At 43.0% G+C, this 25266-nt stretch overlaps 1 protein-coding gene across 2 annotated transcripts in view; it reads right to left on the bottom strand.

Annotated features, from left to right (window-relative positions):
* The window catches only part of PIMREG (PICALM interacting mitotic regulator), a 39374-nt gene extending 16275 nt beyond the window's left edge, over positions 1–23099 (bottom strand). For both annotated transcript variants that reach the window (XM_073616739.1, XM_073616740.1), the window contains exons 1-2: positions 22995–23099; positions 12206–12507 (exon numbers count right to left, since the gene is read on the bottom strand). In XM_073616739.1, the coding sequence (XP_073472840.1) occupies positions 12206–12484 (279 nt within the window). In that variant the 5' untranslated portion in view covers positions 12485–12507; positions 22995–23099. The remainder of the gene's footprint in view (positions 1–12205; positions 12508–22994) is intronic.
* Between the last annotated feature and the right edge of the window lie 2167 nt (positions 23100–25266).

Here is a 25266-nt window from a genome sequence, read left to right as displayed (position 1 = left end):
CACACACCCTATATTAAATAGAAGCACAAAAGAAGGCCCTGCTGCAGAAACATATGTTCAGTGACTTCTACCACCTACAACCTTGTACATGAATGCGACAAAGCCCAGTGCCCTGAAACATACATTATCTAAGGACCCATGTTCTCCTCCATCCAATAGCTTATACCCAACAAAATTGTTTTATCATGGCACCTCTGATACCCCCTAGCTACTATGCAACTACTGACACTGAAAAAACTAAGCGGTAGGGTGTTTGCCTAATACAAACATAAGGGCATGCTTAAAAATTCCCCTGGAATAGGTATCCAAATGCACCCTTGATCTCTGAGGGAAATCTAGTGGTACAAATGTGCATAAAATCATGAAGGTAACCAACCACCATTAGGCCCTGTTCACATCTGGCGTTTTTAGATCACGGCCAGAATCGCTGTAATTCTGTCTGCGATTCCAAATCACACCGCAATAATGGCAAATGTGTGTATGGATGCCATTCATTTTCAATGTCCCATAAATGCAGTGCGATTTTGTTGCGACTGCCACTGCTGGAAGGAACTGCCATTAAGGCACCAGCCTTAATGGCAGAAAGCCAGAGAAACAGAGCCTTCCCTCACCCAGGTTCTATGGCGATACATCTCTCTGCCTGGAGAAAACACAAAAACTGGCCAGTTCAGTACAAGGGCTGTTTGATGAGTATCCTGTTCTTGTAGGAGAAAGTGCCTATATCTCATATGCTGTAACAAAGACAATTGGGGAATTAAAAAAAAAAAAAAAAAAAAAAAAAACAGTTGGAGAGACGAAACACAAAAAGCTTATTGAACCAAGGCAAACAGCAATGAGGATATGAAAAGTGCATAAACACCTACAGTAGCAATTAAATTAGAAATCATCTTAACTGTTCTGACAACAGTGCAAAGAATTTGATTGGTTCCTTTGCTCTTTGCAGAGCACTAAAGGGTTCATAAAAACACTTGTCTGCTGAAAAGTTTGGAGACATTCTGGGAGTAGCCTATAGCATTATTTAACAATGATAGAAATGCTTTGTTATGCAGCATAATGAGCTACAAAATTTCAACTACTCTTTTCATACTAGGGACGATTTTTTTTTAGTTTTCACTGTACACAGATAAAGTTTCTAAGATATATCCCATAATCCCACTGCTGGGTTTTGCTTGGCTGCCTTTGGTCCTGAGAGCAATTTGTACTGCTCTTTTTCGCTTTTATGCGCCTGCTAAAGCATTGCTAGTCTGAACATCTTAAGGGATTATATCCTCACACAGTCCTTTGTTGAAAAGACTTCAATATATACAACTCAATGAGAATATGACCGATACTATCAAATACCTGAAGGTTAAAAATAACAATGTGGTACAAGAAGAAAGAGGCCTTAAACTGTGGATTTCAAAATATTCAGTGGGATTAGGGAGCTGCATTCAACACTTTCTCTAGCTACAAAGGAACCCAAAATAAATATCAGCATCTTTAAAAGAAGTTGAAAGTGAAGAATTACAGTTCTTCCCTAACAACCACACTAAGATGAATTTTGCTGCCCATCCATCTCTGCCTACCGTTAGTGTGTTAACAAAACTTCCACATGAAAGCAGGAACTGAAGCAAACCACATCTGTCATAAACAAGTATAAGAGAGCTTTTGGAACTAAATTGAATGAGCATGGAAAAGGCAGATCGACTCTGAAAATGGACCTGATCTCAAAAAGTAAAGATTTGCTGTCTCTGACTGCTAGTCTCATAAAATTTGGAGGGAGATTTTCCAATGTCACTACTATGCAGCTCACTGTTCTTGCTGAAGAGGAATGTCCGTGGCATACATCTTGCCACTTTGTTTTCTGTGGCTCTGTGCTTCCTCTGCTGCTTGATTATTCTGCCACTAAACATCAGACCACGAGTTATCAGTAGGGCAGATTTGACATGCAAAGCCCTATCTCTTTACCAAGATGGCCACCTCCACACAGAGACAAAGTGCAGAATAAGGCATGGCAAAACGGTAATGGGGAAAGATTAAATGAAGAGAGCCTATACATAATACTGGTGACTAGTCCTTTTCCCTCTGCTTGCCATTTTTGGGTAGAGCTTCCGCATTTCAAGTCTTCTTGAAGGACTAATTAAGGGAAACCTGTACGGAGGCTTCCACTGCTGACTTCTTCTGAAAAAGCTAGTTGTATGGCTGTTATCCTGATCTAATGGCTTCAGTGGCATAGACCTGGGACAAGTAAGTAGATCAGCAATTATGACTTACTTTGACTTTCAACTCAGGCAGCAGTATAAGGCCATCAGTACTGGGCTGGAGACCCAAGTGGCTTAAAAGGGTACAACCTTTTTCGTTTTAAAAAAGAGTGGAGGTGGGATGGAATTTCTGTTGGGCTTCTATTGCTGTATTGTTCCCTCTGGGTAAATTACCTCTCCCCCACTTTCTGATGGGACAGAAAATGATGGGAAACCTCTCAAAACAGGGACACAGATTGTAGCAAAAAAAACAAAACCTTGCTCTGCTAACTGGGGAATGGTCAGAATGCCTGTCATGTTATTGCTGCTGTTTTTGTCTCCTTGTCCATGAAGTGAAGCTAAATCAAATTAATTTAGACCCCTTTCACACTGGGGTGCTTTTCAGGCATTTTAGTGCTGGAAATAGTGCCTGTAAAGCGCCTCTCATGCCTCCTCAGTGTGAAAGCAGAAGTGCCTTCACACTGGGGCAGTGCACTTGCAGGACAGGAAAAAAAAAAAAAAAAAAAAAAGTCCTGCAAGCATCATCTTTGGAGAGGTGCGGTAGCAGTATATACACCACTCCCAAAACGCTCTGCCTATTGAAATTAATGGGCAGCGCTGCCGAAGCGCCTGCAAAGCGCTTCGGCAGCGCTGCAAAACAGGTGCTTTTAACCCTTTTTTCGGCCGCTGGGGGGGGGGTGGTTTAAAAGCGCAGCTCAAACAATAGTAAAACGCCGCTAAAACTAGCCCCAGTGTGAAAGTAGCCTTAAAACTGGAGTATAGATTTTTATTTTAAGGGGGAGAGGGAGGAATATAGCAGCAAACAGTTTCTTGCAGGCGGCTGCTTCTTATTAAAATCTTCCCATCATTGCCGCCCTGTCCACCATTCACATAACTCGTATTACTATCTATCCTTCCACAATGCATTGCCTTGTGTATATAGAGAACCAGTTGAGTGACAGATGGGATCTCCACTACCCATTTACAGAACACATTGCATTGTGGAAGAATAAAAATAAAAGGAGGAGGCAGAAGGGGACAGGCAAGTGGTAGACTAGCATCGGCAGCTGTTAACTTTCACATCACAAGACGTCAGACGGTCAAGGCAATAACTGAAGGGTATGAAGAAAATTCTAGATTGTAAGCTCTAAACAAGCAGGGCCCTCTGATCTCTCCTGTATTGAACTGTATCCCTACTGTCTGCACCCCTGTTAAAAAGCGCCGCGCAAACTGTTGGCGCTATATAAATCCTGAATAATATTAATAATAATAATAGATAATTTTTACAAGCAGCAGCGTGCAGGTAGTGGGATACACACCACTACACAACTAATATGCTTGGTGCTGTATCCTGAAAAACACTAATCTTTAACTTTTTACTAATCATCTCATTCCGAATGTTCTTACTTATAAAATACCTATTTTTATTGAGAGATTATATATATATTTTTTTTAGAAAAGAAAAATAAAAAAATCACTGTCCACAAACAGTGGATGTGAGGCAAAATAATCATTCAGGTTCAGATAACCCCTCAGACAAAGAAAACAAGGTTTCCTAGACAGATGTCTTTTTTTATTGTAATATTAGGCATGATTTGTATGTAATCATCTTTTATATAAAAGGTAGCATGGCTACCACTTCTGAATAAATCTAAAACCTTTAGAATTTTTAACTGGCGAGCACTACAAAAGGAGATAAGCATGTTCTTACTGTACTTGAGACAAGCAGGCAGACATGCTTATCTTTCGCTCGAGTTTCAAGCTCCTTTGGGTTCTGTAAGATATGTTGGAGAGGAAAGATTTCTACAAATAGGTTATCAAAAATAACGGACACATTCCACGAATACTTTACATTTTCCCACCCAAGCTTTCAGTGAGAGTAATTTGCTAGGCGGCAAGTTTCTAAAGCAATTGTTGAAAATGGGAAATTATTTGTTTGAGAATGTTGCATTTTATAGGACTGGTCCCTTACTAGGTCTTTTCTGCTACCTTTAGGAATCATTTCCTTTAGGAATTATAACTAACTTACTGACATATCAGCATGGATGTCGCACCACTTTCTTAAACTAAATCTCTCTAAAACTGAGCTAATATTACATGTCCAAGTGCTTACTCATAGCTCAGCCCAGCTATGAGTAAGCACTTGGACAAGTGTGAAACGCGTTAGCCTATGATCTGTACACTCTGTCTATGATGTCCTGTATTTGATGTGTTCCTGATTTTAAAATAAAGAAACTTGGATTATTACTTCCTGGAGTGCGGCTGTCCAGATCTTCTCGTTTGCACATAGTCTCTTGCTACCTTCAGGCGATCCCTGAAAACTCATCTCTTCAAGGAAGCCTATCAAGTCTCCAACTAATCTTTTACCACTTCCATCAGCTCATTCCCCACAGTTACAACTTTTTGTACCACCTGCCCCACCCTATTAGATTGTAAGCTCTTCTGAGCAGGGCCCTCTTAATCCTCTTGTATTTTATTGTATTATAACTGTACTGTCTACCTTTTATATTGTAAAGCGCTGTGTAAACTGTTGGTGCTATATAAATTCTGTATAATAATAATAATGTACATGGGAATCAGATTCAAAAGCAAGCATCAGTAAGCATATCGTATCTGACTTATCAGTTGCTTTAACTTTCTTGTGAGTGCAGTTTGCTCATGGTGTTGCTTTCGAGTTTACATTGACTTTACTGGAGAAGAAAAGCAATTTAGGGCCAATTCACGCTGACTTGCACTAAAATGTATGGAAAATGCATCTACGTTGCCATCCATTTTAGTCGTGCTCTGGCTTCAGTTGACATACATTTTAAAGTCTGTTGACATGCATGCGCACCATTGTGGAGTAAATACGACACAATGGAAATGGTTTTTCAGATGTCCTCCCATTGATTTGCATTTTACAGCTGCGCTAAAACACTGATCAATGCACTGGTGTGAATTGGCACTCAGAGAACAACAAAAATCCACATGTACAAGACCTTAAAAAGCTGACTGTCCTACGCTTGCAACTGACAGAATGCCAGACCATGTATAGAACTGGCGCTTCCAGATACTGGGGTCAAAGAATTTTGCTCCCTCCTACCTCATACAATTCTATTAGCGCATTACTATAATGGACCATCAATGCTTGTCAGTAGAAAAGTTCAGCAAATGGGAAGAAAGCTTTTGACACTACCAGGTCTGGTAGCTTTGCCTAATCGGTCATGGGAGAGACTGCTACTGCTGACATTTCCTCATGGAAATCTAGTAAGGTTTGAAACAGCCACCCAGAAAAAGCTTGCAGATCAGACTATCCTAATCTGTAAACGTGTTGGCAATTCAACAAGTATTGAAGTCAGTAAAACAGATAGCCATCATTTTCAGAAAGTAATGGCAACCGCCAAGTTTTCCTTTTCCTTTGCCACCTGACCTTCAGCAGCTACTTAGCATATCCACCTCTCACAAGTATGTCATTAAAGAAAACTTGAAAAAGAAACATGGGCTCTGCCATGAAGAGCCTCCTTTTGAAAATTACTTTCTCTGCCATCAATAATTTCAAAGTCACTGTCAGAGAACAAGCATACAGATTAGGAAAGTCAGGAGGTGGTCATATCTTCTAGTGCTTCAGAAAGTAATAAAGACATTGTAACAGAATGAAAGCCAGGGAACTTGTATTTTCAGAGGGGAAGATCAGCAACTGAAGCTTCCATACTTCCTCACTGCAGGTTTGTAAATAATTGAGTGGTTTACCATTAGCAGACATCTTTTTCTGTTGCTTTTGAGCTGACAAGGCTTGAGGATTTCTATGAATCCACATTGTCTATTGGAATTCTTTAAAAAAAAAAAAAAAAAAAGACAGGTAATGATACATACATTTATAGCAGGTAGACACAACTAAAATACTAACAGAAGACTGGACGTCCGGTCTTATTCTGAAGTGGGAGAGAACAATGCATTTTTGTAGGACAAGGAAAGTGAAATGACATTTCTCAGCCCAACGGTTATTCTGATCCTTTACCCAAACCTAGCTTGCTTGTCTTTCGATGTCAGTTCCCACTCAATTTCAAACTTTTTTTACCATTTTACTGCTACTCATAAGAGAAAACCGGAAGACATAAAATGTTTGAGGTATCCATAGATATTTAGTATTCTTTGATGCCTGCAATTGTGAGAGGACCAGACAATTTGGATGTCTGCAGGGATGCTCAGAGCAAAATGTAGGCTTCAAGGACCTTCACTGAGCAGAAATACTAATGCTCCGTACACACGATCGGAATTTCCGATGTGAACTGGTTGTCGGAAAGTCCAACATGTGTATGCTCTATTGAACATTTGCTGTCGGAATTACCACACACAAAATGTTTGAGAGCAGGTTCTCAAATTTTCCTGACAACAAAACTTGTTTTCGGAAAGTCCAATCGCGTGTACATAAGTCCGTTGCACAAAAGTTCACGCTTGCTCTGAATCAAGCAGAAGGCTAGTGAACTGGCTATTGAACTTCCTTTTTCTCGGCTCCTCGTACATGTTGTACGTCACCACTAAGGATGAGCTCCGGCGTGTTCGCACAGCATGCGTGCAGAGCCCGCCAGGAAGTCGGCACTGCACTAATCACAGGCAATGAGACAGTTCCCGATGCGCGACTGCAGAGATTGGGAAATGTTTCACTGCCGGCGATTAGCGCAGCCCCGACTTCCTGGTGGGCTCTGCACCCGTGCTGTGCGAACACGCCGAAGCTCATCCTTAGTCACCACGTTCTTGACGTTCGGAATTTCCGACAACATTTGTGTGACCGTGTGTATGCCATACAAGTTTGAGCCAACATCCTTTGGAAAAAAATCCATGGTTTTGTTGTTGGAAAATCTGATTGTGTGCACAGGGCATAACAGTTAGATAAGAAGTTCTGTAAATTACATCACGTGTCTCTAGCACACACATGAACACAAAATGCATATACATACCACGTGTCCCCGAAAATAAGACCGGGTCTTATAATAATTTTGGCAACAAAAGACACAGTAGGGCTTATTTTTGGGGTAGGTCTTATCATGTAATGTGTATTGCCAGTTCCTGTGTCCCTTTTTCTTCTCTTCCCCTTTCCTGCCCTGCCAGCTCGGGAGTCATTATTTAGCATTATGACTTATAGTGCTTGTAAAAGCCTATAATCCACTCTATTACCGTATAATGTACAATGTGTGTGTTTCTGTAATATTATTGTGCCAAATACCTTTGTTTCAGCCCCACTGGGTGCTTAGGTGACATGCCGGAGCTCCCTTCCCCGCTCCGAGCACTGCAGAGGGAGGGGCCGAGATCCCCCGCTGATAACTGGGAGAAGAGAAGGAAAGCAGCGGGAGGTCAGTTGAGCTCCGAGCGGCTCTGTAACGAAGATATTTGGCACAATAATATTACAGAAACACACACATTGTACATTAGATAATACTGTAATAGAGGTGATTATAGGATTTCACAAGCACTTTAAAATAGGGCTTATTTTCGGGGTAGGGCTTTTATTGCAGCCCTCCTGGAAAATCACAGGAGGTCTTATTTTAGGGGAAACATGGTAGTTAAATGAATATTGAGTTAAAGAAGTTTCATAAAGAAATGAGGTGTAATATAGGGACTAAGAGCAATGTGCAATACAATTACCCAACCAGCAATCAACTTGACAGTTGCAACATATACTAGCTGGGACCCCTCATTGCGGTTTATTCTGTAAGTGTTTATATAACAAGTAAACTGTGTGATTCCGAGGATGTAGATACTTACCTGTAATGACAGTCAATTAACTGTCGCGCTGCAGATAAGTGCCCCCGATACCCATTTGTGGATCCGGGTTTTGTGCCGGACTCTACATCCTCGTACATCCTTCCATGTGTATACAATTGCGTTTTATGTAAGTGTATATCATTATGAACTGAACATAGTAGAAAGTATATTTATGGCAACGTTCATAATTTTGTATTGATCATATGTTCTCATTCTATTCAGATGCATCTAAAAAGCTTCCAAAGAAGCGTATTGTTGCGAAACACGTTGGGCCAAGTACTCCTAAGTTATGAAATCCCTATACGCTTCATATGTGTATCAATTATCGAACACATCTTGTATTAAGAGTTTCTGTTTTGGGGATAATTCTAACGCTAATTCTGTTACGTTTTTGCCTCAACATTTTTTTTTTTTTTTTAATAAAAAGACTTTATGAAGTTAGTGTTTTTGTGCCTAAAAAGGTTCAGAATGTTTCCAACAATTTCATAGTCATGTTTATGCAGCCATCAACATTCACTTTCTATGGCGCAGTTATATTAACGACATAATAGGAAAGAGCAACACACACAAGAAAGTGATTTAGGGATATTTAGCAAAAAAAAAAAAAAAAAAAAAAAAAAAAAAAAAAAAAAAACAAAAACCTCTGTGTGGGGCCCCTACTTGTTTCAGGATCATTGATGCTTGCATTAGTTGATGGAATGAAGCCTAGACATTGAGACATAGTGGCCCTTATACAAAGACATCTTATGGCTGTGCTACAATACCAGATTTTACTAGTAGCTGTCACAAACTATATCTACATACTCCTTAAAGCAGTAAAAATCCAAAGAACAAACATTCATGATATTGCAGCTCACCAATTTTTAGATGTGATGGCTGTATTTTTCTCTTTTGGCTTGCTTTCACAGCCAGTAAGGCTGTTTTTCAAAAGAAAAAAGGTTTTCTTGCAGATGTAGCAGTTATAGGGATGAGACAAATCATTTACAACTAACAGAGGTGCTTACAATGATCAGCTTTTATTCATTTATGTAAAACCTTTATCCCAAAAAAGAGAAGGAAGTGTTGCTGCAACTGCTTATAAAGCGTGGAGCTAAACGTTTGGTTTCAATTTAGTGTATCCAAACATTCCCCTCCCCCCAGATTAATGATGCCTCTGTCCAAATGTGAGTTACTGGCCAGGCCACAGGTGAAAAACGGGGATGGGGGGTGGGGGGAGTCTAATAAAGAAAACTATTGCAGCCACCACATCTAATGATTGGTAAGCTGAAATATATTACATTTTTGGTTTTGGGTTTACTACAGCTGCAAAAAAATATAACCAGACAGATTATATGGAGTTGCAATTAAAGAAGCCAAAATGTATTTCCTTTACATATGCCCAGTGAGAGAAGCCACAATGCTGTGATGGGGCCCATAGGAATTAGTGGGGGGGATGGGAGTAGCAGGCTCCAACCCTATGGGTGAATATGTTAATATGTTGGTGCTCTGCCTGGCATTCCACAATAAGGAAAGGGTTTGTTTTTTTCTGGTGAGTGCACAAAAGCAACAAGGAAGCAAGAAAAAAAAAAATGAACTTGTTCATCATTAGTGAATAACAAAATCTCCTTTTTTGGAAAAGCAGAAATTTGTTGAGTAAAACCAAGAAGTCATCTATTATGATGTAACAAATTCATGATTTTACCAACGCCAAAGCTCAGAGAGAAACTATTACAGCAAAATCGAAAGGAAACATTAGCAGCAAAGGAATGTGCAGATGTAGGTGGCATTATAGAGAACTGAATACAAGGAATAACCCATTTGTATAAATCATTGTATTAGAATAGTATCATTTATTACACACATGGTTTTCATTAGCAATGCCTGGAATGTTGAAGCAGAGAACAGTTACACATCTGTTTCTTCTTTCACAGTACAGAAGGCTGAAGATCAGCTCATGGCACTCCTCTTTTACTCCTCCTCTTTTACTTTGATCCATGGAATGAAGATGCTAAAAACACAAATCCCTTCCCAAACCCCAACCTCCAGATTCTGTAAAAAGGCGTCTTGATTCGGGTTGAAGCCATCTCAAAAATGTCTGCTAACAAATGAATTTTAGCACCAACTCTCAGATGGGAACAATTTAAACAGTGGCTCTTCACTGCATCTAAGAACTACAAACCAAAAACGCTATTTAATACATTTTTAATATTCAAAGCCAACTCACTCATCCATATCTCTGTGCTTTATTTTGTTCAGAAACTACTTTGAAAAACACCCCCCTAAGGCCCCTTTCACACTGGGGCGGTTTGCAGGCGTTATTGCGCTAAAAATACTGCCTGCAAACCGCCCCTAAACAGCCTCCGCTGTTTGTTCAGTGTGAAAGCCTGAGGGCTTTCACACTGAAGCGGTGCGCTGGCAGGAGAAGAAAAAATCTCCTGTCAGCCGCATCTTTGGAGCGGTGTTTTCACCGCTCCTGCCAAATTAAATCAATGGGACAGCGCGGCTATACCGCGGCAATATGAGTGGTTTTAACCATTTTTCGGCCGCCAGCGGGGGGTTAAAACCGTACCGCTAGCGGCCAAATACCGCGGTAAAACAGCGCTAAAAATATCGCTGTTTTACGGCCGACGCCCCCTACCGCCCCAGTGTGAAAGGGGCCTAACGTTTCTGGCCATGTCTATCTTGAATAAGGGCAAAATGATTCATGTAGCATTTAATTCCTGGAATCCATCTGCCCAAGCATGCATGAAGGAGAGTGTGCTTAGCTGAGAAAATCTCTCCTCCTGTCCTGAAGATTTCTGGGATGTATGACATTTGCCTAGGCAAGAAACCAAGCAGTAACTGAAGAAGATCGCAGAAGATTATTTTTTACCTTACTACAAAGAATGGATGAAGGTAAAAAAAAACCTTCAGCCTCGTAGAACCACTTTAACCACCAGGCCTATTTTTCAGGCTTGGTGTTTACAATTTTTTTTTGCTAGGAAATTACTTAGAACCCCCAAAACATATTTTTTCAGACACATTAGAGAATAAAATGACGGTCGTTGCAATATTATTATTATTATACAGGATTTACTTTATGTATTTGTGCAGCGGTCTTACAAGTGCACTTTTTTGGAAAAAAATAAAATTTTTTAAATTAAAAAATAACAGTAAAGTTAGCCCATTTTTTTTTATAATGTGAAAGATAATGTTATACTGAGTAAATTGATACCAAACATGTCACGCTTCAAAATTGCGTGGAATGGCGACAAACTTTTACCCTTAAAAATCTCCATAAGAGATGTTTAAAAATTTATACAGGTTATCAGTTTTGAGTTACAGAGGAGGTCTAGGGCTAAAATTATTGCTCTTGCTCCACCGATCACAGCGATACCTCACATGTGTGGTTTGAAGACCGTTTTCATATGCGGGCGCTACTTATGTATGAACTCTCTTCTACGTGCAAGCTTGGCGGGATGGTGCGCTTTAATTTTTTATTATTTTACTTTTTATTCTTTCATTTTGACACTGTCCTTTTAAAAAAGAAAAAAAAAAAAATGTTTGGGTCACTTTTATTCCTATTACAAGGAATGTACACATACCTTGTAATAAAAAGCATGGCAGGACCTCTTAAATATGAGATCTGGGGTCAAAAAGACCTCAGCTCTCATATTTACACTAAAATGCAATTAAAAAAAAAAAAAAATTCCCTTTAAGAGCATTGGGCGGAAATGACGTTTGAGGTTGCGTCCGCCCTCCAATGCTATGGAGCCGAGCGGGGGCCATCTTTCCCTCACTCTGCATCCAGGCAGTAGGGGGGGCGTACACCCGCTACCGTCAGCTCCGGTAAGTGGCAGAGACGACCGTAGCGTGGTGGGAGGGGGTGCCGAATCCGCCACAGAGTACACTTTCATCCTAAAGAGGACAGTCCACCGTTTTTAAAAATACCAGGGTTATGGCAGCTGGCTCTGCCATAACAAAGGTATTTAATGTCAAAGTAGCGATGTATAATGATGGCGGCTGGTCCTTCAGTAGTTAATGAATTCGCAAAACTTGCTAATTTTTGCATTTGGCTAGCAAATCTTTTCTAGTATGATATCTAGAAAATTTCTCTGCTCACAGATTGTGTAAAATACAATATATGTAAAATGTTGGCACTATATAAATATCAGTAATAAATAAAGGAATGGAAAGGTTAGTCCACGACAACTATCAATGGTCAGATTTTTAAATGTACTTTCAGATTTCCTTTCTGAGGATACGCAATAACTCACAATGCTTACCTGTGACACAGATCCAAACATGTTCTTTGCTGTAACTGTCATGGATTTCAGAGGACGCTGTTTCTCTTTGATGCCCACTCTGTCCCAATCAGGCACAGCATTTATGTTTATTTCCACAGTCTTCAGAGGCATCCTCTTTCTCAAGGACATTCGCAGGGAGTTGAGCGAGCTCGATGACGGCATCTTTCTGAATTTATCAGGCCGAGGACTGTCTTGCTCGTCAATATTTTCCAGAACATTGTGACTCCTCCAGCCAACATTTTGCAAGATTGAGGACATTTTTCTATGAATATTCGCAAACCCTGTAATAAACAAAACGAGAAGTAGATACAAATATGCAGCACACAACATGGTATGCAGAATAAAATGTCCCGTCTTTATTTAAGATCTGTTAAGTGAAGCCATCTACAAGAACATGCTCCAGTGGTATTCAGATAAATATTATGTGTCCGTTTTCTACAGAATACTCTAGAGCAGGGGTCTCCAAAATTTTTAAACAAAAAGAGAGTTTATTGTCCTTTAGACTTTAGGGGGGCCGGACTGTGGCTAGCGGGAGTGGAAATTTTGCAGGCATTAGTAGGAGTAAACATTGTCCCAATTGGTATTAGAGGGAAGAATAGTGCCCCATCGCTGGTATTATTCAGAGGATTCTTGCCCCATTGTTGGTGTCAGTGGCAGAAATAGTGCCCCACTGATGTCAGATGGCAGAATAGTGTCTCATATCAGTGGGAGGAACAGTGCCTTAAGGGCTGGATAAAGGCAAGCAAAGGTCCATGGCAAATGAGATTCAATGTAAAAAAAATGTAAAATGATGCATTTAGGTGGCAAAAATATGAATGCAATCTATACACTGGGGGGGGGGACCTCTGGGGGAATCTAGGATGGAAAAGGACCTGGGGGTCCTAGTAGATGATAGGCTCAGCAATGGCATGCAATGCCAAGTTGCTGCTAACAATATTGGCATGCATTAAAAAGGGGATCAACTCCAGAGATAAAGCGATAAGTCTCCTGATCTACAAGACTCTGGTCCGGCCGCACCTGGAGTATGCTGTCCAGTTCTGGGCACCAGTCCTCAGGAAGGATGTACTGGAAATGGAGTGAGTACAAAGAAGGGCAATAAAGCTAATAAAGGGTCTGGAGGATATTAGTTATGAGGAAAGGTTGCGAGCACTGAACTTATTCTCTCTGGAGAAGAGACACGTGAGAGGGGATATGATTTCAATATACAAATACCGTACTGGTGACCCCACAATAGGGATAAAACTTTGTGGAAGGGAGTTTAACAAGACTCATGGCCACTCATTTAAATTAGAAGAAAAGATGTTTAACCTTAAACTATGTAGAGAGTTCTTTACTGTAATGCCCCGTACACACAATAGGATTTTCCGACAACAAATATTCAATGGGAGCTTGTTGTCGGAAATTCCAACCGTGTGTAGGCTCCATCGGACATTTTTTGTCGGAATTTCCGTCAACAAAAATTTGAGAGCTGGTTCTCAAATTTTCCGACACACAAAATTCCACGCATGCTCGGAATCAAGCAGAAGAGCCGCACTGGCTATTGTACTTCATTTTTCTCAGCTCGTCGTATGTGTTGTACGTCACCGTGTTCTTGACGTTCGGAATTTCCGACAACATTTGTGTGACCGTGTGTATACAAGACAAAGTTTCAGCCAACATCCGTCGGAAATAAATCCACGGATTTGTTGTCGGAAAATCCTACCATGTGTACATAGCATAAGAGCGGCAAGAATGTGGAATTCCCTTCCACAGGTGGTGGTCTCAGTGGGGAGCATTGATAGTTTCAAGAAACTATTAGATAAGCACCTGAACGACCGCGACATACAGGGATATACAATGTAATACTGGCATATAATCACACACATAGGTTTGACTTGATGGACTTGTGTCTTTTTTCAACCTCACCTACTATGTAACTATGTATGTAAAAAAGGGCCGCATCCGGCCCCCAGGCCACAGTTTGGAGACCACTGCTCTAGAAAATAACCACTGGTGCAAACAATGTATTGTTCATTACTTTATAAACACACACCCATCTGCACTGCAAATACAAAACAAAAAATCTATCATTACAGCGGAGTTCCACCCAAAATTGGAACTTCCGCTTATAGGGTTCCTCCTCCCCTCCGGTGTCACATTTGGCACCTTTCAAGGGGGGAGCAGATACCTGTCTAATACAGTCATTTGCTCCCACTTCCAGCGATAGATCACCGCAGAATCTGTGGCGATCTACGCCATGTACGGCCCCTTCTTCTCCCCTGCTGTCTTCTGGGAGACACACAGGTATCAGAAAACAGCAGTAATCATTCAGGACGCATATCATGACTCGCGCAGTAGGGAGCCAGGCTGTGAAGATGCAAGGCTTCACTTCCTGATTCTCTTACTTAAGATGCCGGCACCTCCACCCAGAGCCGAGGCATGGGTTGGCTTGGGGTGAGGACATCGCGGGTGCCTTGGACAGATAAGTGCCCTTATTTTAACCACTTGCTTACTGGGCACCTAAACCCCCCTCCTGCCCAGACCAATTTTCAGCTTTCAGCGCTGTCACGCTTTGAATGACAATTGCACGGTCATGCTACACTGAACCCAAATTACACTTATTTTTTTCCCACAAATAGAGCCTTCTTTTGGTGGTATTTGATCACCTCTGGGATTTTTATTTTTTGTAAAAAAAAAAAAAAAAAGAATAAAGACCGAAAATTTTGAATAAAAATATAAAAACCAGTTTTATATTTTGTAATAAAATTTTGCATTGATGTACGCCGATGAGGCTGCACCGATAGGTGACACTGATAGGCAGCACTGCTAGGTGGTACTGATGAGGCATTGATTGGCACCACTGGTGGGCATTGATAGGTGGCACTGATTGGTGGCACTAATATGCACTTTGTGGGCACTGGCAGGTGGTACTGGTTGGCACAGGTGAGACAGCTGTGCCTCTTTGGGACCAATGTTCCTTACACAGAAGCCGGTGATCTGTTTTTTTTTCTCCTCGTGCTGTCAGCATGAGGAGAAAAAAAAGAACGATTCTTCTGTTTACATCACGTGATCAGCTGTCATTGGCTGAGCTGCCCCAGGATTTTGCACTCTCCAGCTTTAGAAATCAACCACAGAGAGTCCAGTCAAAGCTCAAATTTATGGCTTGGAGACAGATCCTCCACTCCTTGCTCCTGTTCTCCACAAGGAAGTAGTGGTGCACCGAAATATCGGCTGCCGAAAGAAAAAAAATACAGAGAATAGAGCGCCAAAAAGGAGGCGGGGTCCGCTCTTGGTGCCGCCCATTGCAGGGGTGTCATCCTGGCACGCCCCAGTCCTCCTCCTCTCGCAGAGCGGCAATCTCCCCCTGTGTCACGGAGCTGAATTATTATTTAGCTTATTACAGGCTTAACATTAGGTACAAGTGGTGTAACAGTGTTTACAACCACTTCAAAAGCACACAGCTGTGAACTAGATCCATAGCAAACCATGTTAAATGGACTGTAGTGCGATTCTGCAAAGCACACTAAAAAAAAAAAAACGCATAGGTGTGAACCAAGGGTGGATTAAACCTTTTGCTTTGCCCTACAAGTCATCATAAATGCATATTCCTATGGTCACTCTGTGCAATTTTGTTTTGGCCAGATTTTATAGTCATCTTTTGCAGGTACAAAGCAAAGATAATAAGATGTAACCTGATTTACACAATACTACCCCATTGGCTTTATCACACGCTGAAATATTCAAGAAAACAAGAAACGACATCTGTGTCTGGAAAAGTGTGTGTGATCACAGGAAACCCCCCGTCTATGCATGGTTCTTGTATATTGTCTGAACCAAAAAAAGAAAAAAAATCTGCTTATGTGACCAAACTAAGGCTTATTTGTTAATGTTCACGTCATCGTACATCTTCAAAATGAAAAGTGACTGACTGACTTTTCTCTGGCTTTACAAGGAACATTAATTATTATGGTTCAATTTGAATTTGAATTCTAAAAAGGCCACAACCCTCATCCACTGCCAAGTTCACAATGGGTGGAATAGATTCCACCACTGGAATGTGAAATGTGCATTCTACAAGGAGGAGGATAGGAAATGAGAACCAAGATATCCAGTACACTTTCTACAGCTTGCGGATTTCACAGGAAATGTCAAAGAGGAAGAAACTTATGTTACTGAGCCAAAAGTCAGAGCTAAACAGAATAGCTGACATCAGGAATATGGAGTATTCCATTAGAGAATGTTACCAAAGCATACTAAGAGGGGGCTTCAAGCATTGATGGTGTAATAATAATAATAATAATAATAATAATAATAATAATCAGAAGCAGTTTCTGCTCTTTTCTATCAGTATACATTGCCATAAGCCATGACAGAGCTGGACTAATCACAGCAGCCAAGTACCCAGTGACCTGAACAACTACAGCTTGTGGCTTCACCTATACAGATTTTAATTTTTAGCCGTAGTTAAAATTTAGATAAAAATCATATATTTAACCACTTCAATACAGGATATTTTCACCCCCTTCCTGTCCAGGCCAATTTTCAGCGATGTCGCACTTTGAATGACAATTGCGCAGTCATGCAACACTGTACCCAAATGAAATTTTTATCTTTTTTTTTCCCTCACAAATAGAGCTTTTGTTTGGTGGTATTTGATCACCTCTGCGGTTTTTATTTCTTGCGCTATAAACAAAAAAGTGATAAGTTTGAAAACAAAACAAAAAAAAAAAAAAAAAAAAAAAAAAAAAACAAACACAATATTTTTTACTTTTTGCTATAATATATTTTATCAACTTCCCGCCCGGCCTATAGCAGATTGACAGCCGGGCGGTGGTTCTGTTATCCTGACTGGGCATCATATGACGTTCAGCAGGATAACATGCCTGCGCGCAACGTGCCGATCGGTGGAGCGGTGTGTCAGTCTGATCAGCCGTGTCCAATCACGGCTGATCACGATGTCAATAGGAAGAGCCGTTGATCGGCTTTTCCTCACTCGCGTCTGTTAGATCGGCGGCTCTCCTGACGGGGGGGGGTCTGCGCTGATTGTTTATCAGCGCGGCCCCCCCCTCAGGGGACCACACTGGACCACCAGGGACGCCACTAGGACCACCAGTGAAGGGGGCAACATGTGGATGGCCATGTATGTAACCCATGGCCATCGACATGTGCCCGGTCTGTGTCCAATCTGTGCCAATCAGTGCCCACAAATGGGCACCGATTGGCACCATTATATTTCAGTGATGCCCGGCAGTGCCACCCGTCAATGCCCATCCGTGCCACCTACGAGTGCCCAGTGCCACCTATCAGTGCCGCTGTATCAGTGTCCGTCAGCACAGCCAAATCAGTGCTCGTCATTGAAGAAAACGTAAATATTTACAAAAATTTTTAAAAACAGAAACAAAGAAAAACTTGTTTTGTTTCAAAATTTTCTGTCTTTTTTTATTTGTTGCACAAAAAATAAAAACCACAGAGGTGATCAAATACCACCAAAAGAAAGCTCTATTTGTGGGAACAAAATGATAAAAAATGTGTTTGGGTACAGTGTTGTATGACCGCGCACTTGTCATTTAAATTACGATAGCGCTGAAAGCTGAAAATTGGCCTGGGCGGGAAGGTGTCTAAGTGTCCAGTATTGAAGTGGTTATATAAAAAAATATATATATTTATAAAAAAAAAAAAAAAAAAAAAAAAAAAATTTATCAGTTTAGACCAATATATATTCTTCTACATATTTTTGGAAAAAAAAAAAAAAAAAAAAAATCGCAATAAGCATATATTGATTGGTTTGCGCAAAAGTTATAGCGTCTACAAAATAGGGGATAGATTTATAGCATTTTTATTTTTTTTCTTACTAGTAATGGCGGCGATCTGCGATTTTTATCGTGACTGTGACATTGCGGAGGACATATCGGACACTTTTGACACTATTTTGGAACCATTCACATTTATACAGCGATCAGTGCTATAAAAATGCACCGATTACTGTATAAATGTCACTGGCAGGGAAGGGGTTAACACTAGGGAGCGATCAAGGGGTTAAATGTGTTACCTAGGGAGTGATTCTAACTGTAGGGGGAGGGGACTCACAAGGGGAGAAGACCAATTGGTGTTCATCTGTAGTGGGAACACATGATCGGTCTCCTCTTACCTGACAGGATGTGGATCCGTGTTTTTACATACATACAGATCCACGTCCCGGCTCTGTTAGCGCGTGCCCAGCGGACATCATGGCTGCCGCATGCGCCCCACCAGTTGGCCAGGAAGCCGAGGACGTCATATGTCGCCCGCCCAGGATGGGAGATCTCTCCTGCGGACGTCATTTGACTATAGGCCGGTATTGAAGTGGTTAAAGTAAAAAACTTTTTATTGTTCTAGATAGAATAAGGGGAGGGTTATACCCTCTGTTTTTTTGCCATCTGTGCTCCCATCAGGGAGCATTCCCTTCACTTCCTGTCCCATAGCCAAAACAGGAAGTGAGAAGAAATCCCTCCAAAGTGAGGGAGTCCCTGGTTGTCACCAGAACTAGTGTCCTCATTGGAAGACTTCCCCTTTATTCATATTCTGGTGACACCCTGAAATGTGAGATTTTCTTTCATAATCACGTTTGGCGATAATGGTAAACAGGACAAATCAGGCAAATCTCCCCAGGGCTAGGTTCACATTTGTGCATTTCAGGAACGCGTGCAAAATTGCGTGCATTCCCCTAATGCACAAAAAGTGAGCAGCCCTTTTGCAGGCACCTGCATGGCACCCCAAAGATTTGTAAAAACGGGTCATGAACATTTTTTGTGTGATTTTTGCATGTAGGGCAGCCCATTGAAATGAATAATTTGCCCTAAACATGATGCATGAACACATGTGCGCTGTCAGGGGCTTTAATCCCTCACTCCAAAACTAAAAAAAAAAAAAAATTCCCTTTTAGTTATACTGTAACCATTTTAAATATCCTATGGGCGATCATAGAGATGCTAAAGGATATTGCCAGGCTGGGACTGCCATTGACATAAACACAAAGATCATGTGCTTAGATTTACACAGGATGACTGAAATATAAATGTTACAGATTGCTGGGAGTAGAAAACAAACACATCGTTCTATGAACCTTATCAAAACGAACGACTCCGGAGTCACATCTGAAATTACAATGTATCTAAAGCCTACATTTTGTAACTTCAGTTTGGGAGAGTCAGGAAAGTTAGAATTTCAGGCCCCCCCCTGAAAGTTGCCAAATGTGGTACAAATGAACACCTATTAAAGCAGTATTAAATTCTGACAATGTAACTACAAGTCAGCAATATACAACTTCATTTTGCAGTTTTCAATCAAAGCACCGCACATAGTATGCCAAATAAATCTTACTTTCTAGGCCCCTTTCACACATGGGCAGTGGGTCCGTCGGCAGTAAAGAGCCACTATTTTTAGCGGCGCTTTACCATCAATTTCGTGGTGCTATTCGGCCGCTAGCGGGGTTCTTTTACCCCCCCGCTTGGAACCGAGAAAGGGTTAAAACCACCGCAAAGCGCTGCGGCGCTATGCTGGCTTTATAACCGCGCTGCCCCATTGATTTCAACGGGCGGGAGCGGTTTATACACCACTCCTTCACCGCTCCAAAGATGCTGCTAGCAGGACTTTTTTTCCCATCCTGCCAGCGCACCGCTCCAGTGTGAGAGACAGCAGCGGCTCTTTCAGGGCGCTATTTTTAGCTCTGTAGTGCCTGCAAAGCTCCCCAGTGTGAAAGGGGCCTTAGAGTAAAGTTGTGATTGCTCCAGCTTGTATGTCTGTCTTCTGCATCTATACAATCATTTATTCCGGCCCTCACTATGTATTCGTGGCCATAACCCCGCGCATTGCTCCAAGCCAAGCCTCGTTTTAGTTTCTGGTTACTATGGAAACTGTATCCAGCAAATAGGAGCAGATCCTGCTGCTGCCCAGCTTCTCAATGGGGAAATGAGTGTCTCAGGATCTCGGGGCCGACATTAGGAAATGACACACACCCGGCATATACACAGCATTTTTCTGGCAGCATAAGCTTCCCGGAAAAATAGAGCTAACAGCGCATGCGCCGGTGATGTCATTGAAAAGAAACAGAAGGCTTACACCAAAATCAAGTAGGGAAGAAGCGATAAAGACAGAGCACACAGTACTATAGGCCACACTAATTTGTTTTAAAGTCATTTTGGGTTTGAATGGGTTTACAATTGCTTAAAGTGGTTCCAAAGTGTTACTAAACTCAGGACCTCAGGACCCGGCATTCATTACATCTTGGCGTTCTGAAGGCTTTCAAGTGCAAAGGACGAATTTGGTGTCTTATATATCCCAGATCTCTCCATAAAGAGTACCTGTCACTGCCTATTACTGTCACAAGGATGTTTACATTCCTTCTGACAGCAATAAAATTTATTTTTTTAATCAATTTAAGGCAACAGTGTAAAAAAAAAAAAATAAATAAAAAATAAAAATTGTAAAGTGCCCCCACCTTAGCACACAAAGTCGAAGGCGTGCATCGGTCCTGAACACACACAAACCACGATCGTCCCACACATGAGGCATCGCCGCGATCATCAGATCATGGGCAGTAATTCTAGAACTAGACCTCCTCTGTACATCAAAAGTGGTAATCTATAAAGGCTTTTAAAAAGTGTCACCTATGGATAGTAAAATTTACGTCCTTGGTTGCCGTTGTACGGACATGCACAATTTTAAAACATGACGTTTGGTAATTATTTATTCACTGTGACGTCTTTTTATTTTGTAAAAAAAAAAAAAAAAAAAGGGTTATGCCTTTTTTTAATGCAAAAAAAAAAAACCTAAAAAGGAGCGTTGCAGCTCTCATTCTGGGAGGACGTCATCCCAGAGCGGCTGTGCCATGTTCCTAGGACACAGCACGACCCCAATCTCTGTAAAGAGCCAATGACGCGGCTCTTTAACCATGTGACCGGCTGTGTCCAATCACAGCTGGTCACATGTAAATGCGGAAGTGCCAGTGATGGGCTCTCATCGCCTCACACTGACAGAGTGTGTGGCGAGGAGAGCCGATCAGCAGCATCTCCTCGCAGGGGACCCCTGGACAGGTAATCAGGGCACCGATCATCAGTGCCCCAATTACAGTAAAGCCCCCCACTGCCCATTAGGAATGCCAGTCAGTGCTGTCTTTCAGTGCAGCATATTAGTGCAACTATGAGTCCCTCCTATCTGTGCCCATCAGCGTCACCTATGAGTCCCTCCTATCTGTGCCCATCAGCGTCACCTATGAGTCCCTCCTATCTGTGCCCATCAGCGTCACCTATGAGTCCCTCCTATCTGTGCCCATCAGCGCCACCTATGAGTCCCTCCTATCTCTGCCCATCAGCGTCACCTATGAGTCCCTCCTATCTGTGCCCATCAGCGTCACCTATGAGTCCCTCCTATCTGTGCCCATCAGCGTCACCTATGAGTCCCTCCTATCTGTGCCCATCAGCACCACCTATGAGTCCCTCCTATCTGTGCCCATCAGCGCCACCTATGAGTCCCTCCTATCTGTGCCCATCAGCGCCACCTATGAGTCCCTCCTATCTGTGCCCATCAGCGCCACCTATGAGTCCCTCCTATCTGTGCCCATCAGCGCCACCTATGAGTCCCTCCTATCTGTGCCCATCAGCACCACCTATGAGTCCCTCCTATCTGTGCCCATCAGCGCCACCTATGAGTCCCTCCTATCTGTGCCCATCAGCGCCACCTATGAGTCCCTCCTATCTGTGCCCATCAGCGCCACCTATGAGTCCCTCCTATCTGTGCCCATCAGCGCCACCTATGAGTCCCTCCTATCTGTGCCCATCAGCGCCACCTATGAGTCCCTCCTATCTGTGCCCATCAGCGCCACCTATGAGTCCCTCCTATCTGTGCCCATCAGCGCCACCTATGAGTCCCTCCTATCTGTGCCCATCAGCGCCACCTATGAGTCCCTCCTATCTGTGCCCATCAGCGCCACCTATGAGTCCCTCCTATCTGTGCCCATCAGCGCCACCTATGAGTCCCTCCTATCTGTGCCCATCAGCGCCACCTATGAGTCCCTCCTATCTGTGCCCATCAGTGCCACCTATGAGTCCCTCCTATCTGTGCCCATCAGTGCCACCTATGAGTCCCTCCTATCTGTGCCCATCAGCGAAGGAGAAAACTAAGTTATTTACAAAGTTTTGTTACAGAAACAAAGAAAAAACTTTATTTTTTTCAAAGTTTTCAGACTTTTTTTTTTTGTTTAGCAAAAAATAAAAAACCCAGGCGGTGATCAAATCCCACCAAAGCTCTATTCGTGGGGGGCGAAGATAAAAACATCATATGAGTACAGTGCAGCATGACCCAGAATTGTCAAAGGGCGACAGCGCTGAAGATTGGTGGGCAGGATGGGGGAGTATATATCACTCCATAGACAGAAGTAGAATACATTGCAGACGATCAGTGGTGGGGTGTATCGATCGATGTGATCTGGATATATACAGACAGATGGGGAGATCATCTGAGTCCTTTCCCACCACTCAGACAAGGTTACCTGGGGGGGTCGGGGGGAGAATTGACCAGTCAGGATACCCCACCCAATTGTGACTCCTCCCCTTTACCTGAACACCCATCCCCCACTTCCCAGGCTCCATCATCCCTCCCGCCGTGTATGTAGAGCGCTCAGAGGATGTCTGCACGGTCCCCGGGCTTTGATAGAAGCCCATAGAGAGGAACACACCGTGCTGCCGGAGAAAAGCCCCGTCCACTATACACACACACAGCAGACAATGCAGGAATCAGCGCCGAGCTCACTCACCCGCCTCTCGCTCCCACACTCTCTCACACTCCTTCTGTTCGAATGCGGCGCCAGCTCCCTCCTCACAGCCCAGGCTCGCCTCCCATTGGCTGTCCCGGCTTCCATTGTAATGTAACTCTCTCGGCGCCGGGGAGATAGAGGGCGGGGCGTTCGGCGATGAGGAATAGTACAAAGCCTGGGAGCTGGAAGGTTACAGGAGGGCGGGACTACCAGGCTGGGATACACAGGGGGGTGTGAGGATGGCCGATCCTAGTCCTGGGCACAGGGGGGTGTGAGGATGGCAGATCCCAGTCCTGGGAACAGGGGGAATGTGAGGATGGCCGATACCAGTCCTGGGCAGGAGGGGGGGGTGAGGATGGCAGATCCCTGTCCTGGGCACAGGGGTGTGTGAGGATGGCACATCCCAGTCCTGGGCACAGGGGTGTGTGAGGATGGCACATCCCAGTCCTGGGCACAGGGGTGTGTGAGGATGGCACATCCCTGTCCTGGGCACAGGGGGGTGTGAGGATGGGACATCCCAGTCCTGGACACAGGGGGGGGGTGTGAGGATGGCAGATCCCTGTCCTGGGCACAGGGGGGTGTGAGGATGGCAGATCCCAGACCTGGGCACAGGGGGGTGTGAGGATGGCAGATCCCAGACCTGGGCACAGGGGGGTGTGAGGATGGCAGATCCCTGTCCTGGGCACAGGGGTGTGTGAGGATGGCAGATCCCAGTCCTGGGCACAGGGGTGTGTGAGGATGGCACATCCCAGTCCTGGGCACAGGGGTGTGTGAGGATGGGACATCCCAGTCCTGGGCACAGGGGTGTGTGAGGATGGGACATCCCAGTCCTGGGCACAGGGGTGTGTGAGGATGGGACATCCCAGTCCTGGGCACAGGGGGGTGTGAGCATGGCAGATCCCAGACCTGGGCACAGGGGGGTGTGAGGATGGCCAATCCCAATTCAGGGTGGAGGTGGCTGACGCAAGCTCAATACAGAGGACGGCAGGGCTTGTGAAGCTGGAGAGATCATGTTTTTCGGGTTTGACTTACAAAAGCCTGTAGTCTATGAAAACCCATGATAGGGAGTGTTGGAGAATTATGTTTTGTAGGGAACAGTACAGCCGTGGCCAAAGGTTTTGAGAATGACACAAATATTCATTTTCACAAAGTGGGCTGCCTCAGTTTTCATGATGGCAATTTGCATATACTCCAGAATGTTATGGAGAGTGATCAGATGAATTGCAATTAATTGCAAAGTCCCTCTTTGCCATGAAAATGAACTTAATACCATAAAACATTTCCACTGCATTTTTGAAGGCAGCTTCAGGGTGCCCAAGAAAGTCCAGCAAGCTCCAGGCCCATCTCCTACAGTTGATTCAGGAATCGGGGCACCATCAGTGCAGAGCTTGCTCAGGAATGGCAGTAGGCAGGTGTGAGTACATTGGCACACATAGTGAGGTGAAGACTTTTGGAGGATGGTCTGGTGTCAAGAAGGGCAACAACGAAGTCACTTCTCTCCAGGAAAAACATCAGGAACAGACTGATATTCTGCAAAATGTACAGGGATTGGACTGCTGAGGACTGGGGTAAAGTCATTTTCTCTGATGAATCCCCTTTCTGATTGTTTGGGGCATCCAGAAAAAACCTTTCCCAGAGAAGAAAAGGTGAGCACTACCATCAGTCCTGTGTCATGCCAACAGTAATGCATCCTGAGACCATTTATGTGTGGGGTTGCTCCCAATTTTGCCTAAGAACACATGAATAAAGAATGGTAAAAAAACATCCTACAAGAGCAACTTCTTCCAACCATCCAAGAACAGTTTGGTGATGAACAATGCCGTTTCCAGCATTATGGAGCACCTTGCCATAAGTTAAACGTGATAACTAAGTGACTTGTGGAACAAAACATCAACAGTTTGGGTCCATGGACAGGAAACTCCCCAGACCTTAATCCCATTGAGAACTTGTAGTCAATCCTCAAGCGGCGGGTGAACAAAAAAACACCCAAAAATTCTGACAAACTCCAAGCATTGATTATGCGAGAATGGGCTGCCATCAGTCAGGATGTGGCCCAGAAGTTGATTGACAGCATGTCAGGGTGAATTACAGAGGTCTTGAAAAAGAAGGGTCAACACTGCAAATATTGACTCTTTGCATAAACTTAATGTAATTGTCAATAAAAGCTTTTGACACTTACGAAATGCTTGTAATTATATTTCAGTATACCATAGTAACATCTGACAAAAAGATTTAAAAACACAAGCAGCAGACTTTGTGAAAAATTAATATT

This window comes from Aquarana catesbeiana, linkage group LG02 (genome assembly GCF_042186555.1).
Source record: "Aquarana catesbeiana isolate 2022-GZ linkage group LG02, ASM4218655v1, whole genome shotgun sequence".
Lineage (NCBI taxonomy): Eukaryota > Metazoa > Chordata > Amphibia > Anura > Ranidae > Aquarana > Aquarana catesbeiana.
This window is presented reverse-complemented; position numbering and strand designations above follow the sequence as displayed.